This window comes from Amblyomma maculatum, chromosome 10 (genome assembly GCF_055883805.1).
Source record: "Amblyomma maculatum isolate TAMU_Amacu chromosome 10, ASM5588380v1, whole genome shotgun sequence".
In the NCBI taxonomy this organism is placed as follows: domain Eukaryota; kingdom Metazoa; phylum Arthropoda; class Arachnida; order Ixodida; family Ixodidae; genus Amblyomma; species Amblyomma maculatum.
This window is the reverse complement of record NC_139353.1, coordinates 18,085,380-18,101,527: the sequence shown is the minus strand read 5'-3', so window position 1 is coordinate 18,101,527 and position 16,148 is coordinate 18,085,380. Positions and strand designations below refer to the sequence as shown.

At 46.3% G+C, this 16,148-nt stretch overlaps 1 protein-coding gene and 1 non-coding gene across 2 annotated transcripts; one reads left to right on the top strand and one right to left on the bottom strand.

Annotated features, from left to right (window-relative positions):
- Nucleotides 1-2,392: 2,392 nt before the first annotated feature.
- On the bottom strand, nucleotides 2,393-2,551 carry LOC146175717 (U1 spliceosomal RNA). The gene has a single exon (XR_014701637.1). It is a non-coding gene; the product is annotated as a U1 spliceosomal RNA (small nuclear RNA).
- A 4,650-nt stretch (nucleotides 2,552-7,201) lies between these two features.
- Nucleotides 7,202-15,446, top strand: LOC146175716 (uncharacterized). The gene is made up of 5 exons (XM_084581194.1): nucleotides 7,202-7,250; nucleotides 8,556-8,688; nucleotides 10,717-10,862; nucleotides 12,529-12,661; nucleotides 14,943-15,446. Exons 1-5 carry the CDS (start codon nucleotides 7,202-7,204, stop codon nucleotides 15,187-15,189), a joined length of 708 nt encoding a protein of 235 aa, XP_084437320.1. The 3' UTR covers nucleotides 15,190-15,446.
- Nucleotides 15,447-16,148: the final 702 nt, after the last annotated feature.

The following is a 16,148-nucleotide window of genomic DNA, read 5'->3' as shown; positions in this document are numbered from 1 at the left end:
TGCACTTTTAAAAGCGCGAACATGCTGGCGCAGTTGCGTGTGGTTTGAGAGATACAGCTGTGATCAGCTGATTTCCCGAAAACAAAAATGAGGGCCCTGTTACTGATGCTCATCGACTTGAACGAAAACACGCAGCACCATACCGCCGAGTCCTGGGTGGCTCATGCGGCGTTAACTCATAAGCGGTCGAAGTCTACAGTCAATCCCTGAGAACAAATGGGAAGTTCTTTGCTGACGCCATCGAGATGAGACGCCGCGCTCTGAGTTCATACGGAGCGAACCCAGGCGGTCGGGTTGAGTTTTGCAAGGCCAGCGGACGTGTCCAACTCAGCACCGCTGTTTTGACATGGACAAACGGTAGAAGGTACGTCACTCCAAAATTTCACCAACCTATGTTCAGTCACGTGCAGCGACATCACAAAATGCGTTTTCGTATTTCGTCTACATCAAAAAGCGCCAAGTTTCAATCAGGGACGTTCGGGTCAGCAGCATGGAGCCAAAGCGAATAAAGCACCTCGGAAAAAAACAAAACAAAAAACAAAAATAACATACAAATGCAACCAGGACAAGAACTAGGCGGCAGAAACCATGGTGAGCTGAGCACGTACGGTATGAAGGCAGGAAAAAGTGAAAGGCATTCCTGCCGCAGATTCGTTTAGGGCAGACTTTTATTTTCGCGTCGAATACGCGGTTATTACCTAAGAACAAATAGTTGACGAGATAAGCGTAAAATATCGATTCTCTAAACGATGGAAGCGCGCATCAAATCTAGCACAGCGGCCTCACAGCACATGAGTGACAAACAGCTCGCTGCGAAAATAGCCACAGCTGTCGGCTATTTTCTCGAAACTACATCGAAGTGTGTACATGGCTGCACGTTCACTTAAAGCACGACTTCGTCCAAGCGCGAGAGTTACACCTACAACCGGTGCAGCGAGAGCGAGAAGCAGGAGCGCGCGCGCAAGAAATCTAGCACAGCGGCCTCACAGCACATGAATGACAAACAGCTCGCTGCGAAAATAGCCACAGCTGTCGGCTATTTTCTCGAAACTACATCGAAGTGTGTACATGGCTGCACGTTACTTAAAGCACGACTTCGTCCAAGCGCGAGAGTTACACCTACAACCGGTGCAGCGAGAGCGAGAAGCAGGAGCGCGCGCGCAAGAAATCTAGCACAGCGGCCTCACAGCACATGAATGACAAACAGCTCGCTGCGAAAATAGCCACAGCTGTCGGCTATTTTCTCGAAACTACATTGAAGTGTGTACATGGCTGCACGTTCACTTAAAGCACGACTTCGTCCAAGCGCGAGAGTTACACCTACAACCGGTGCAGCGAGAGCGAGAAGCAGGAGCGCGCGCGCAAGAAATCTAGCACAGCGGCCTCACAGCACATGAATGACAAACAGCTCGCTGCGAAAATAGCCACAGCTGTCGGCTATTTTCTCGAAACTACATCGAAGTGTGTACATCGCTGCACGTTCACTTAAAGCACGACTTCGTCCAAGCGCGAGAGTTACACCTACAACCGGTGCAGCGAGAGCGAGAAGCAGGAGTGCGCGCGCAAGAAATCTAGCACAGCGGCCTCACAGCACATGAATGACAAACAGCTCGCTGCGAAAATAGCCACAGCTGTCGGCTATTTTCTCGAAACTACATCGAAGTGTGTACATCGCTGCACGTTCACTTAAAGCACGACTTCGTCCAAGCGCGAGAGTTACACCTACAACCGGTGCAGCGAGAGCGAGAAGCAGGAGCGCGCGCGCAAGAAATCTAGCACAGCGGCCTCACAGCACATGAATGACAAACAGCTCGCTGCGAAAATAGCCACAGCTGTCGGCTATTTTCTCGAAACTACATCGAAGTGTGTACATCGCTGCACGTTCACTTAAAGCACGACTTCGTCCAAGCGCGAGAGTTACACCTACAACCGGTGCAGCGAGAGCGAGAAGCAGGAGCGCGCGCGCAAGAAATCTAGCACAGCGGCCTCACAGCACATGAATGACAAACAGCTCGCTGCGAAAATAGCCACAGCTGTCGGCTATTTTCTCGAAACTACATCGAAGTGTGTACATCGCTGCACGTTCACTTAAAGCACGACTTCGTCCAAGCGCGAGAGTTACACCTACAACCGGTGCAGCGAGAGCGAGAAGCAGGAGCGCGCGCGCAAGATAGCCTTCTCTCACGATGGAAATACAGGCGCGAGCACCAAAAGCGCGCAAAGCAAGTTGGCTTCGCGTGCGGACGGCACAAAGACACAAAAGTGTACAGGCGAGTTATTCGCTCTGCTCAGTAAAGTATGAGGCGTTGTCTGGAGAGGGCGCTGTTCACTAGCGCCTGCTAAAGCCCCGCGCCTGCTAAGGCTCGCAGTTCTCTTTTTTGATTGCATAGAGAACGGGGAGGGCCGGACGCCGCTCCCCGCACTACCAAAAATTACGTGCTACACCTATTAGATGCAGTGGCAGGCTTCAGCATAGCCAGAATGCAATGGCCAGCCTCAGCCCGGGTAGGCGGTATTTCTGATCACCGCTCTACCAGCACAGGGTGAGAGTGTTTTCAAACCGCACCGGTGAGCTTATTAGTCCACGTGCCGACCCACAGAACTTCGAGAGTTGGAACCTGCGTATCAGCTGGCGTTACTTGCCCAATAATTTTGACACTACCTTGATGATACGTTAATTTCGTTTCGTAGGCTTCACTGCATGGAAGTATTAATAACAAACAGCGATGCGGCGATGGCTTTACAAAACGTTGGGCTTTACGGCGCAATGAGTTCAATACCCTTCGTTAAAATTGATCGTTTTACTTTATATTCGTCACTACACACTGACACAACGAATAAACAATTGTCCCGCGACCAACAATAAACAACCATGTGCGCTGGTAGGTTGCTAAGAACATTAGCCATATTTTGTGTGCAAATGAATGTGAACGTGCTTGCGGGGCGTTGATGAATCGCACGCAACTGGTATTTTCTGCGCGCTTGATTCACATTGGTGTTTGTTGCGACGCGCGGATTTCTTTCTTTCTTTCTTTCTTTCTTTCTTTCTTTCTTTCTTTCTTTCTTTCTTTCTTTCTTTCTTTCTTTCTTTCTTTCTTTCTTTCTTTCTTTCTTTCTTTCTTTCTTTCTTTCTTTCTTTCTTTTTCTCCTCTGTCCGCACGAGGCAGCGGAGGTGGCTTAGCCAGTAGCGGGCCCGTGAATTTTTTTTTCCGTCTTCCTACAGTCGCAACAACAGAATGGTTTCGTATAGGCCGGGGTTAGACAAGCACTGTCCTGTGCAGTGCTGGGAAGGTGAAATCCTAGCAGGGCGCTGATTTATGTCCTCTTAGTGTAGTAGTGTGTCAGGTTTCCAGATACGTTTCATGCGCTTTGATAAAGGCCCATACTCTTGCCTGGTGCCGCCCTTCGTCGTAGTTGGGATGCATATTTCGTTGGATGGGGGTTACGGTGAAGTGTGAGCTAATTTCATCCGGGATGCGTTGCTAGGTGCATTTTGGTTCTACGCCTTCTCTGTATCACAGTTTCTTGAGGGTTGCACTTACCGTTTCTGTTAGTTTTAAGCGATCTAATTGGTTGATTTTAGCTCCGTTTGCATGGACCGGGACGGTTTGAGTTGAGTTATGGGGTCAATAGGACGGTTGCTGGGTTCATGTAAACGCGAAGGACTCGAGTGCAGTGAACTCTGCTGCAAGAAGCGGATCCCACTGAAGAAAGCATGTAAACGTGGTCTTAGTAGCTTTGGGGAATCGTGAGAGAGGTGAATGCGATGAACAACGCGAGGGATGCGCGGGTAAAAATACAGGACCCGAATTCTATCTGCTAGTTGTTCCTCTCGACGCTGCTCGTCGGGTAGGGTTGGTGTAGATGAGCCGAGTTCACTCAATCCTACGCTTCAGCTTGGTTCCCGCTGTTGCGTCCAACAGGGGGTTTACACGAGACCGACAAAGTCGAGTCGAGTCGACCTATCGGGATGAAAATCGGCTGCCGTGCTTATGCATACGCTATGATATCGAGCTAAACGTCCGTTGAGCCGCACTGCAGGACATAGTTTGGCTCTACCCGACCCGCGTTAGGCGAGCGCCTCCCCTCTTGCTATCTCTCCAGCCTGCCCGTCCTGCGGTGACATGCACGCTGGAGCATTTGCTTCTTGCATACCCAACCTCTGCCAGTTGCCGACTTCGACTTCAGACTGGCTATCGAAATCTTGGTCTCCCTGGAAGTGCAACTACTCTTCCCGGTTCGGAACCAACTTTCGGCACACCGAATCCTCGTCTGGAGGAGTCCGGTCTGAGCGCTGCTCTTTAGGTCTGCACATGCCTATAGGGCCATGTGAGTTTGAGGCGGCCCCTTCGCCTCCCTACAACCTCATCTCCACTCCCCTGGGCACCAAGAGTGATGCCACCACGATGGCCAACATACGTCGATACCAATATCCTTTCCCCCCCAAATATCCCATAGTTACCCCCACTTGCTGGTAGGGCAGCAGCAGGATACGGGACCGCGAGCTGTTCGTTTCCTAATTCTTCTATCGCCTGCGCGCGGTTTGCTTGCTCGACTCGAGGTGTTGCGGCAGCCATCGCTCTCACAGCGTCAGGTTTTATTGTGATATAGCCAGGTTACAGGTTCTTTCAGATATGATGGCTGTCTCAGCCCCCCCCCCCCCCTGTTGTCATTTTGAGGCAATGGCCATGATTGTGTATATATGCGGTGTCATATTCGTCAAGATGGCGGCGTACAGGCTGAGCGGCGGTGGGACGCTGGTACAGGGATAGGGAGAGAGACTTCAGCTTGTTTATGTTTGCCGCTTTTTTAATCCACTGAGGTTCGACGCTGTACCCAACTTCAGGGGCGCGTGAGAAGAGTGATAGGATTTTGAAGCCCGGGGTGGGTCTGAGGAAATGACCATCCTAACTTCTTGATTTCCAAAAAGTTTTAAAAAGCAAGGAAAATCAGTATTGAGTAGCCTGGCCTAGGCGAAGGAGGTCTAGTAGCTTAGAGTCTCGCGCGCTGAAGGCGCGCCAAGCAGTTGTTTTGGGATACGGAATCCCTGTCTTGAACTTTGGTCGGTTAGGCCGATAGTGATTTGTCGAATCTTCTCGACGTTGTAAATAAGCTGTGTAGATATTCGTATAAAGCCTTCCATCTTCATTTCAATCTTCTGCCTCCATGTTTTCGCCACAACCCACTACCACCGGAAAGACTTACTGTGATTTTGACTGCTTTTCGATCGAGAAGGTTGAGTTTTGAGCTTCTGCTTTCTTTAGAGCCAAACATGTTGTTTAGTATGTTATGTGGCTTATGATGAGAGCTTGCGATGCGGATGGTATCTTCTTTTTTCATACCGTGTTTTGTGCTGGACATGCCGAGTACCAGGTGTGCCACTTGAGTAACAGTAGTTTGAAGTTTCGGGAGTGTTGCGAACCCTGAGCAATCTTTCGGTATGCTTAGTCCAAGAACGCAGTGAGGCCGCTTGAAGGATAGGGGTTCTTTAAAGAAAGATTTCTGGATCAATAATTTTATCTTTAGGAGGCTTATTAAAGTTCGCTTATACTAGCTAAATTTATTTTCAGTGTTTAACTGACTGCAAGCGATTGATCGTGGCATATTATTTCTATCATACAAATAATGTATGCGAAAGCTTCGAAAACAAAGATTTTGAAGACTGACAATAGCTACACGACAACTTGTTCACGTTCTGTGATTTTATTCGTCTTAAGTGTGTTATATACAATTTTTTGCTTCTATATGGATCACTTAATATATATTTACTTTAATTTGCCGATCCCTGACATATAGGCTCCGAGTTATCGGGAGCTTACTTTATGAGAGTTTTAATCTAAAACACTGAAATAACAATATAACATTTCTGATCGTGATTTATTTCAATTTCCGCCAAATTGAACAGAATGTCATGTGTTGTCGGTTTGAATGCTCCAGCTCTTAGTTTTGTCCATTAATAATGACCCTGTGCCAGACGGAGAACACTATGACTCAGAGCCTGCTCTGGTTTCTGGATAAGAATAACCTCTCTGCGGCATACCGAAAACTCCGTCACAAAACTCGTGACATGTTGTCCAAATAATATTATAATGGAACATGAACAGAAATGCTTGCTTTAATGGGGCATGCGTCACGCTGAAAAAGGTCCGCAGTTTGGGCGCGGCAATAATATGAATTACTTCACCTAAAGAATACGTTGCCAAACGACCGAGAAATTCGCGCACTTGGCACAGAATTCCGCATCGGGAAATAGCACCGCGATAATTTCGTACACTCATCGATTTGAGGTTCCAAGGAAGGCTAGGAGATCGGCTTCATACTTTCCCATTAGCGACGTACAGAAAACGTGACTACTTCAAGGTACCTCAGCTGACCATTGCCCACCGCCAATGGAGGTAATGTCGTTCGCGTTAGAAGTCACACCTTATCTCATCATGACTACAGATGGCAAGATCAAATGTGCTCTTGAACACTACTTCCAACGTTAAAACTATTACTAACGGGGTGTTTTGCTAAACTTTAATCACTGCTTGTGCTATGTCTTTCGAAGAAGGACTGTTCCCCTTTATACGACGAAACAAAAAATATGCCCAGTTTTCAGTGAGGTCAAAACAATGAGCTCCAGTTGTTATTTAAGCGCATCTATGTGACGAAGCGGCTATTGCCCAGGGCCGTGAAACAAGACGGAATACATTCTCGCATCCTTGTCCTTGTTGCATATATAAGAAATATTTCTTCGACTTTTTCTTTCCGTCAGGGCAGATCCATGTGCGGGGAAAATCGAACCGGACCGGGGAAGGTTAAGCACAGTAGAGAGCAAAATAATGTCATTACGCGGGCATAAGCGAACATCCTTGCGTTGTGTAGCAGGTAGATCGAAAGAGACAAGAGTCCCGAAGCGACTAATTCCGGCATCACTGGCTCTCCTTGGACAGGGCGCGCTATCTTTGAAGATCCTGTCCTTGCCTAGGGAGATGAGATCTGCGGTAGCGACAAAGCGCCCGCTTCAGGGCAGTCCGCCAGGCCTTGTTACTTCATCCAAGGTGGTTATTATCCAATCCTGAGCCAGCTTTTCCGACCAGTGCTATCCTTGAAAAGATCGGCCAGGTTCTTGGGGTGACCTGCCAGGAACCCCATTTCTCGGAGTGACTCAAACGCCTGCGGACCTGTGGGGCAGACGGGCGACCGAAAACTTGCAGGCATGAGGAACGTACTATTCTGCTTGTTCGGGATTGGGCTTGTGGGCACAGGTAAGTGGAATCTGACAAGGAGGGCTGAAGTGCGAATGCATATTCTCTAGTTGAGGGCTTAAGCTTTAGAGGCAAGAGCTGTTTGGTTCTGGTCCTCGCAATCTACTGGGCGTGCATGAGGATATACTTTAGAGTTGCGCAACGCACTTTAATTTCTAGAGTTTTTTCATGGAAGGAAACTCCTGTATACACACTTATATCACTTATATAGTATAGAAATAGCATCCATCTGTACTATTGCGCTAGTCTGTTGAAGATGAATTTCGATGCTCTTCAGTTAAGACATCGGTAGGTAATGCGAGAAGGACTTTTAACCAATTGCTCGCAAAAACGACTTTTTTGAAAGGCCGCTTAAGTTTTAGACAGATTAATGACGCGAGCATACGTCTACATGGTGCTTATTTCCCCAAGAGTGTCTTCAACAACTTCCTACGTTAACAGATAAAACTCGTTCTGCCAACCAGTCGGTCAAATATGGTTGCTAGAAGCGTGTCAGAAGGAAAAAGGGAATATTCCAACCTGTTTGTTCCTAATTTTGTTCACATATTCTCAGTCATATAGCTTTAGGTTATATATGTGAGGCTTCAATTGCAAAGTTAATAATGGATGTAGAAAGCCGCTCGTGAGATGTGATGCCAATTTGCCAATTCGCCAAGATGGTGTGCGTGGGGGTTTTCGTTGCCCATACTGCTGTTCATGGGGCAAGAAAATCTCACATGTTCAAAAACGCATCATACTAAACGCCGCAGTCGCTTTCCTTGAGGCACCGCTCTGTCGTCGTGACAATAGACCCAGCAGCCGCAATCGCGACCATGGCAGCGATGAATGAGAAGGGCACTGACAATAAAACAGTGCTCGACCAGGCAAAAGGTGAACTGCAATAAATAGGAATAAATCATGACGGACCTAGAAAATGTCGTATAATTATGTTTACTGATCACACGAGAATGCTCTCGGAACAGAGGATGCAAATGGGGTGATTTTGGATGAATACAAGTAAGTGGACGTCGAGCTGAAGCAGTTGAATACAATTACACAAAGCCTTCGTCCTGTATTATGATGAATGATACTCCTGGAAGGGGAGGCATAGAAATATTTAAATCACAGTAGCAAGTAAATGCTAAAAGTAGAACAAGATCAATGACAAAATAAGACAAACAAGACAGTAAATTTTGCACGGCACTGTTAATAATGTTTTGCGCGGACTTATTTCAAACTCTTATTTCAAAGAGGCTATACAGATGTGAAACAGAGGCATCTCCGAATGACGTGAGGGGATAATCTGTCGTTCCTCTCATCCGGCAGCCGTCGCTCAGGTCGTGAGTCAGGGCAAAGGATGCAGCGATGCCGATGCCGAGAAGTGCGATTTGGAGTTCCTCACATTCGGCTTCAGCTCCAAGCTGCCGGAGACAGCCTCCAAGCTGGCCGACCTTTGCAAGTGAGTGCTGGTTAACCTTGCTTATCCTAATCGGCGCCACCGTTACTGCACTATCCACCGTTACATAGTCCTCAAATCCTATCATTGCGAAACTCAGCATCAAAGTGCGGACATGTCCTGCCTCTAGTTTTTCACGGTTAACAGATAAAATTGTCGCCAGTTAGCTGCGCATTCAGCTGTTGGTGACGACCAGCGACTTTTATTTTCTCGCCAGTGTGCGGTAACCGTGTGAAACGGTGTTATTCCAGACGCGACGTTCGATGGCGACAGCCATCGCCCGCTGGTCATCATCATCATCATCAGCCTGATTATACCCACTGCAGGGCGAAGGCCTCTCCCACATTTCTCCACTTAACCCGCTGGTACACCCGCCCGAAGCGAACAAGATTTGGTGACAGAGTGGAGCGTTTCGGGTGTGCCGCTTCAGTGTTCAATCACTTCGATTACCGGATGAGCAGACTTGCGCTAGTACCCCAGTTTTAAAAGAATAAACAGCATGAAAGACGCTTAAAGGATAATCATAATTTTTTGGCAATGAATTGCGTTTAGGTAATAAATTAAAAGGACCAGATGAAAGCTGCACAATATGGCCTAACTGCACTTCTGATGTGCTGAAACTTGTAATGAGTTAGAGACGTGCCCTTAATACACTCTTTCCTGTAGCGTAGCTCCTACACCAACCGCTACCATAATTGGTTTCATGCACGGGGGATGAAGCGAGCATCGGCAACGTGTTCCCTGGGAGCGCGCAGGGAAAGTATACATTTGCTTGCGAAATAGATCGCTCCTCACGTATGTGCCCTCCCACACCTCCAGCTATTGGCTAGGTTCGCGAGCCGATTCAGAACAATGGCCAAGATCTTCAACAAAACGAGAATCTGAACGACGCGATGAACGCTATAACTGTATTCGTGCGGTTAGCGCTTACATCGTATTTTGAACCAAACTGAGCGGTTTCATAGCCGCATATGGTGGGTTTGTCTGCTAATACAATTTTCAACCAATCAGAGTTCCGGATTTAAAAAAAAATTCTTGATAGGAATTTTGTCCTTTCCCTTTATCCTTTTGTTTAGGATCTTGATCGTCAACGTTAACACTGTATCCACATGAAATAAGAGAGTAATTACTCATTGTCATCCACCCAAGCGCAGCCATTCGGTCAGAGAAAACTACACAGCTTTCTCAGAAAGTTCGTAGTTAAGCAAAAATTCGTCCTGATCCGGGGATCGAACTCGGGACCACCACCTTTCCGGGGCAGTCGCTCTACCAACTTAGCTAACCAGGGCGGTCAGCAGAACAGATGGTAGGGCGAGAGCGAATTTATCAATCACTTCGTTCACCCTAGTGCCTACTAACAGTGGATTGCGTATTAAGCACCCAGCTTGCCATAGGCCGCAGAGACTCGCGATTAAATTTTATTTTCCTCTCTAGGTGATGTAGGACTCCAGGACAAACTTTAAAGCCTCGAAGTTTCGCAACATTGCTCAATATATAAGAAAATTACAGTGCCAGCACATTTGTCGGAGACTACACATCCCCTGTAGTTATTTTATAACATACCACTTTGTTGCATTTCATTCGCATTACATGGCATCGCAACTTTTTGGTTTTGTTACTTTTTATCCAAACGCTACACTTCTGTACTTCCTTCTTCCTCCCTTCAATTGCGCCTCCCTCCCCACTCCCCGGAATAGCAAGTCAGCGGATTTGAAAAGCTGGCTGAATTATCACCCACCCTTTTCATTAAAGAGTTTGTTTTCTCTCTCTCCCTCTCTCTGGTAACGGAAACTAGTATTTATTTTTTTCTGTTTTGTTAACAGAATGCCGTTCTTTCTTATTTGTGCGCAAAAAAAAAAAAAGGAATGTTTAAGTGTCCTTGGGCTTCGAAATGGAGAATGCCTCACAGCTCTTTAATGAGAAGTCTTTTAGATGCTTGCACAACTGTACGTCGCTCACATGACGTGAAGTGAAATAATTGTAATCCTTCGTAGTCCACCGTCATGCGTCAAGTGATCTCATGGGTTGCAGGAAACGTACGAAGGCATTGCAGTGCGCGCTCAACTACACCGACCGCTGCCTGATCGGCTTCTATCGAGGCACCGCATTCACAGCCATCAACACCATGCGAGAGGAGAACGAACGCCGGTGCAACTCCACGCACGAGGACCACGCCGGTACGTATAAAAAAGATGGCAGGCCAGATGAGTGAAGCAAAGTGAGGAAGAAGCATTTTGAAAAGACACTAATATTGCCATCCTTGTAACCGCCTACGACAACTGGCGCATGAAGAATATTACTACTAACAGGCAGGATTTGCGAGAAAAAACAAAAACAAATAAACGGTCAGACAGCCTTTACAGAGAGCAGAACATGAACAGAAAATTAAGCGCTATTTTTTTTTTTTTTGCGATGTTTATTGCCTCAGGGCATAAAAAGAATGCTATGAAGGATGAAGGGTGTAGTCAAACAATTGAAAAAAGGTGTTTATTCATTTCATAATTGTCATATATACAAAGCTTGCTGCTGCTTCGCTCCCAAAGCTGTGCTCAGAACATATAGGTCCGTATCTGTAGCGATCGTACTGCAAATAGTTCTGCCGATGCGTACTGCAACTTCGAACCGAAAGAAGTTATGGGCAGGGTAGCACATTTCGACTTAAAAAAAAAAGGAAGAACAGAACGAACTAGAAGGCTAAACAACGGTAGAATGTTAACTGGGAAGGCACAATTACACAGAGAATGCTATTAACCGCCAGGTGAGCCGTAATGTGCACTAGTAAAAGAACTTCGGCCTTTGCAAGGTATAATACGAGCGTAGTCATTATTTTTGCACTGTGCTATTAAGAACTGCAATTTGGTTGCAGATCACCATTTACGCCAGGCCTCATTACTAATGCGTACACCAGGTCTATGTACACCAGATCATTATAAACACCAGGTCTCCCACAAGTTTAAGCGTGCCGTGAGCAGAGCGGGAGTACACGTTATGTTCAGCGCTCCTTAGAAGCTGCAGCGTCTGTGCAGATGAGTCAACTTTTCAGGACATCGAAGGGCAGTTTGCGGCAGGAGGCATAAAAAGCGTCTTGTTTCTTGCCCTATCCACGTGGTTTACGAGGTGCATTTTTCCTGCGGTGCATTATATGTTTGACAGCATCAATGATCGCCTCAGAGAACATGCGTTGTTCCTTGATGATGTTTGGTTGGTTTGGTTTGTGGGGTTTAACGTCCCAAAGCGACTCAGGCTATGAGGGACGCCGTAGTGGAGGACTCCGGAAATTTCGACCACCTGGGGTTCTTTAACGTGCACTGACACCGCACAGCACACGGGCACCTTGCTTTTCGCCTCCATTGAAAAGCGGCCGCCGAAGCCGGGATTCGATCCCGCGTCCTTGGGAACAGTAGTCGAGTGCCGTAACCACTGCGCCACCCCGGCGGGTCTTGATGATGTGGTTCTCAAAGAACCTTGATGATGTGGTTCTCAAAAGCAACCTAGTTCTTCATTGTTGATCGTGGGATTCGTGCTCAACTTTACTAATATCTTCGATTTCGGATGACTAAGGGGAGCTAGCTGATTCCAGATGGTTGCAAGAGTGTTCCAAAAAAGCCGCAGTGGGCTCAATATTAGACTTTCAATTTGACCTTCGCTAACGCCTTGCATAAACGAAAAAAAAAAGTGTTTTTTTTTTTCTTTTTCTTCTTTTTGTTTTCTTTTTGCAACCGACAATACGCGGTGAGTGGGAATTCTCAGTGTCATGCGGCGCGAAGAGGATGTAATTTCAAATACTGAACTGTTCGGAATTGCTGCGCATATTTTTACAGCGCCTCCAAACTCTCTTTTCAGCTTTCTTGCAGCACGCTAAATGCCTGAACAAGGCCGGAGATTCAATCCACAAATGCATCGTGAACTTCAAGAAGGAGCTCTTCACCACATCCACCAAAGCTGAGACGAAGCACAGGATTCGTTACGGATGCTGGTGAGAACGGGCTGACTTGCATGATTTAGTGCGCAAAGCAAGCTTCGCGGAAGAAAAAGTTCGACGGAGTGAAGCTCTGGCTTTTTGAAATAAGTTCAGCAGGCAAAAAAAAAAAAAAAAAAAACAAGAACAAAATAAGGACGTGTGAACAGACCAGTACTAACACAGAATACAACACTACGCTGAGTTAACACTCCTTTATACAGCAAGCACGTGCTTGTTCTGAATAACCTTTAGGCTTTCTTGTCGGCATCGTTATACGCCTTTTCTTGTTTGCTTCTGTGGTGTTCACATGCGGTGAAATGGTCGGAGAGTTCAAATAAGGAGGCATTTAGGCATGCTTCTTTTCTCCATGGAAACCTACCATCTTTAATACTCGCCCCAGAAGGCTCTAGTGTAAAAGACATGCGACAGTGAGGCTTCATATTGGTTGCGACTTTAACTGAAGCCGCATCGAACGGGGTCACTCCCGTTTCGTTTGTTAAAGCGATACGAAACACAGCAGAGTCCTCTGATTTATTGGCCCGTGCTTGCTTGCTTGCTAACAGATTCTTCAAAACGTTTAGAAATCGATTGTCTCATTACGAAAGAACATGAAAGTATCGGTGCCATCGAAAAGTATTTCTCTGACAAGGAAGGAGAATTGCACCAGCTGAAGGTACGACTGGTCCTGCCCGAGGTAGAGTCGACTTAGTAAGCCTATGTAACCATATATTGCCGGTTTGCCTGCGGTCTGTATAAAGAAAATGCTTGATGGCAAGCATTGCTTTATTATAGTCGTACCATAAGGACGGTACAGGCAGACCTTTCACGATAGTTTCACGAGTTCAAGCTTCGCTCTCGCTCTAGCTGCAGGTGATATTTTTTTTTTCATTAGTGAGTACGTTGAACAAGAAGCCGTAGCTCATTGCCCTTTCCGCACGCGACAATGACTGATGTGGACGTCGTCGGCCCTCTACCATTCAGCTAGGAAAGCAATGAAACATTGGTATTCAGTTGTTCAGGAAAAAAGAAGAAATATCAAGCACATCATCATGCGGCGCATCTGGATCGTTTACGGCGTGTTTATATATATGTTACCTTTTGCTCTTTAATCAATAGCACTGTTTTAGACAAGCTGCCGCATGCACAGTCTTGGTCAAAAGTCCTGGAGCCAAATAATTTTCGCCCTCAGTCGCAAAAAGAAGCAGTCACAGTGCCATTAAAGACTAAAGGGCTGTGAAATGCTATGAGACAGTTTCTTAGTGCGGTAAGAAAGTATTTCCTGAATTTTAAACGTCTTTTCGCTTTCAATGACGGTGTGACGGCTCCAATTTTTCGGCTGAGATGGAAATCCGTCGGCTTCAATACTTTTGACCACATTGTTTCCGCTTTAAGCACTGGCAGGTCACGTAGTTCTAACAGGGATCGTTAGTTATCTGGTAGCTACTAGTGCACAGAAAACGCAATGACATAAAAGATGCAATTACAGAAGAAGGAGAAAGATAGGACCAACGACAACGTAAGCTAAGAAAGCTAGGATTGTTGCATGCGTGCTGCACAAAGCTTGTGAGCATATGTGGCCTATTCTTGCTGTCTTCCAATGCAGAATAGTTGACAACGTAAGATGCCTGTAATTTTAGCCGTGTCTGCAACATATCATGCTGGGATTAGCACCAAGCAGTCCAATTAACCCGGTTTTGATATAAAATGCAATCAACTACGAATAGTGTGAGACCGGTAAAAAGTGACGAGAGTCGGCAAATCAATCCGAGCTAAATAAATGTATACAGTGTAAAAGTCATCCCTGGCTTGCAGTCACAAAATTATGCTTCTTAATTCATTTTGCTCATCCCGTTCATATGTCTTGTATGTGTATAGTTTTGTGATATTGTAGTATCACTGGGCGCTATTTGAACTGAGTTCTCAATCCAGTTCTACATACGCATCACATGACGAAGAAGAATGAGTAGAATTAAGATCTTTTAGTTGATTGCCTGATTTAATGGTGGTATGACTGAAGGGTTGCTAGTTTCAATAACAAATAAAACATTTTTAAATGGTGTCGTTTATGTTTGGCAAGGCTAGCGATACATCAAAATATATGCAAATGATGTAAATGACTCCTTTATATCTGAGACAAGTGAACAATGCCTTCATCAAGCTCAGCCCAAATGGAGCGCTCACACACGCGTTATCGATTTTATACGCAATGTCAGAGCTTTATTGATTGATTGGTTGATTTGTTAGCTGATGCATGATCCTCAACTACCGTTTTTTGTTTTACCCTTCATACGCGCAGCGACTACACCAAGATGTTCCAATGTCGTGAAAAGAACTTGCGGGATAAGTGCGGTGACGCGACGGCCATCTTGTTCGCCCGCAACGCCGGAGAACACATCCTGGGCAACGCACTCAAGGTCTTCTGCGGCGGCTACACCACTGAATCCAAGTTCTGCAAGTCGCTTCCCAGGCTGCCCAAGCTGCCCTCCGGCACCAAAGTGCCGAAGAGCGTCCTGGTCATCCTCAAGAATTTCGCCACCCTTTGAGGAACTGCAACGAATGCCCACAGCTAGAAACTATCATGTCTCATTCCATTGTCACACCTGGCCTTGTTCGTCCTGGTCAAGGAACGTCACAGAGCAAGAGGGGCAGAGCACAATGCGTAAAAACTGTGTTTAAAAAAAATCCAGTTGGTCAGTCACTGGGAAGTGAGAACAGTTGCCGAGAAGTGAGAACATCTTGAGAACTGAGAAATGCGCACGCTTCCTCATCAAAGCAGATAGGCTCGTACAGACTCTCACCACTTTCATCGGGAACAAATCAGCTTGCTTGTTTGAGTTTTGCTATTAAATCGCTAAACAAACTCAAAATCTGCGAACTACCTACCTCGTGTGTAACATTCGCCTCCTTGAGAGTTGCTGCCTAATGACGCCCTAAAGGCCTTCGCTTATCGCTCCAAGAACCTTGAAATGTTTTCTTGTATTTGATCGATTATGCAATGCCATCTCGATAACGGCTTAAGTCACGCACTGAGAAACTTCCAACTGCGCACATTGCATGTCTTGTCTTCTTGGCATGAGGAGCCCGTCATCTAAGCAGCTTAGCGCCTATCTATGCGGGATTGTCTTGTACGGACGTCAAGAAGCTGCGGCGCAGGCGTCTGCCTTGCCTTGACCGTTAAGTGTTTGAGTTAGGTTACATGATGGGACTCCTCTGAATATCATACACGGCTCCAGCTTTCGCTAATCGGCCTGTGGGCGAGGTCCGGTTAAGCTGTCCTCATTAAAACGCATACCTAAGAGCCGTCCCACAACTTTAATTTCCTCTTCAGATTGGTCACATACTGCCAATAATACGAACTGAAATACACAGAAAAAAAGTAAGCGCTAATAGCGAGGTGATGTACACTGCACGAGGTGTGTGGAACATTGCTTTGAACATTAAACATTTTGTAGTTGATTGCTTAGAAGGTGGCAGAAGAAAATAAAGCGACGGGTGAGGTGGA

Bases quoted from the DNA above. Each gene is read 5' to 3' on its own strand.
- LOC146175716 (XM_084581194.1), top strand. From the start codon at position 7,202: ATGAGGAACGTACTATTCTGCTTGTTCGGGATTGGGCTTGTGGGCACA. The intron at 8,689-10,716 runs GTGAGTGCTGGT...CATGGGTTGCAG, and splicing joins AAGCTGGCCGACCTTTGCAA to GAAACGTACGAAGGCATTGC. The intron at 12,662-14,942 runs GTGAGAACGGGC...TCATACGCGCAG, and splicing joins AGGATTCGTTACGGATGCTG to CGACTACACCAAGATGTTCC.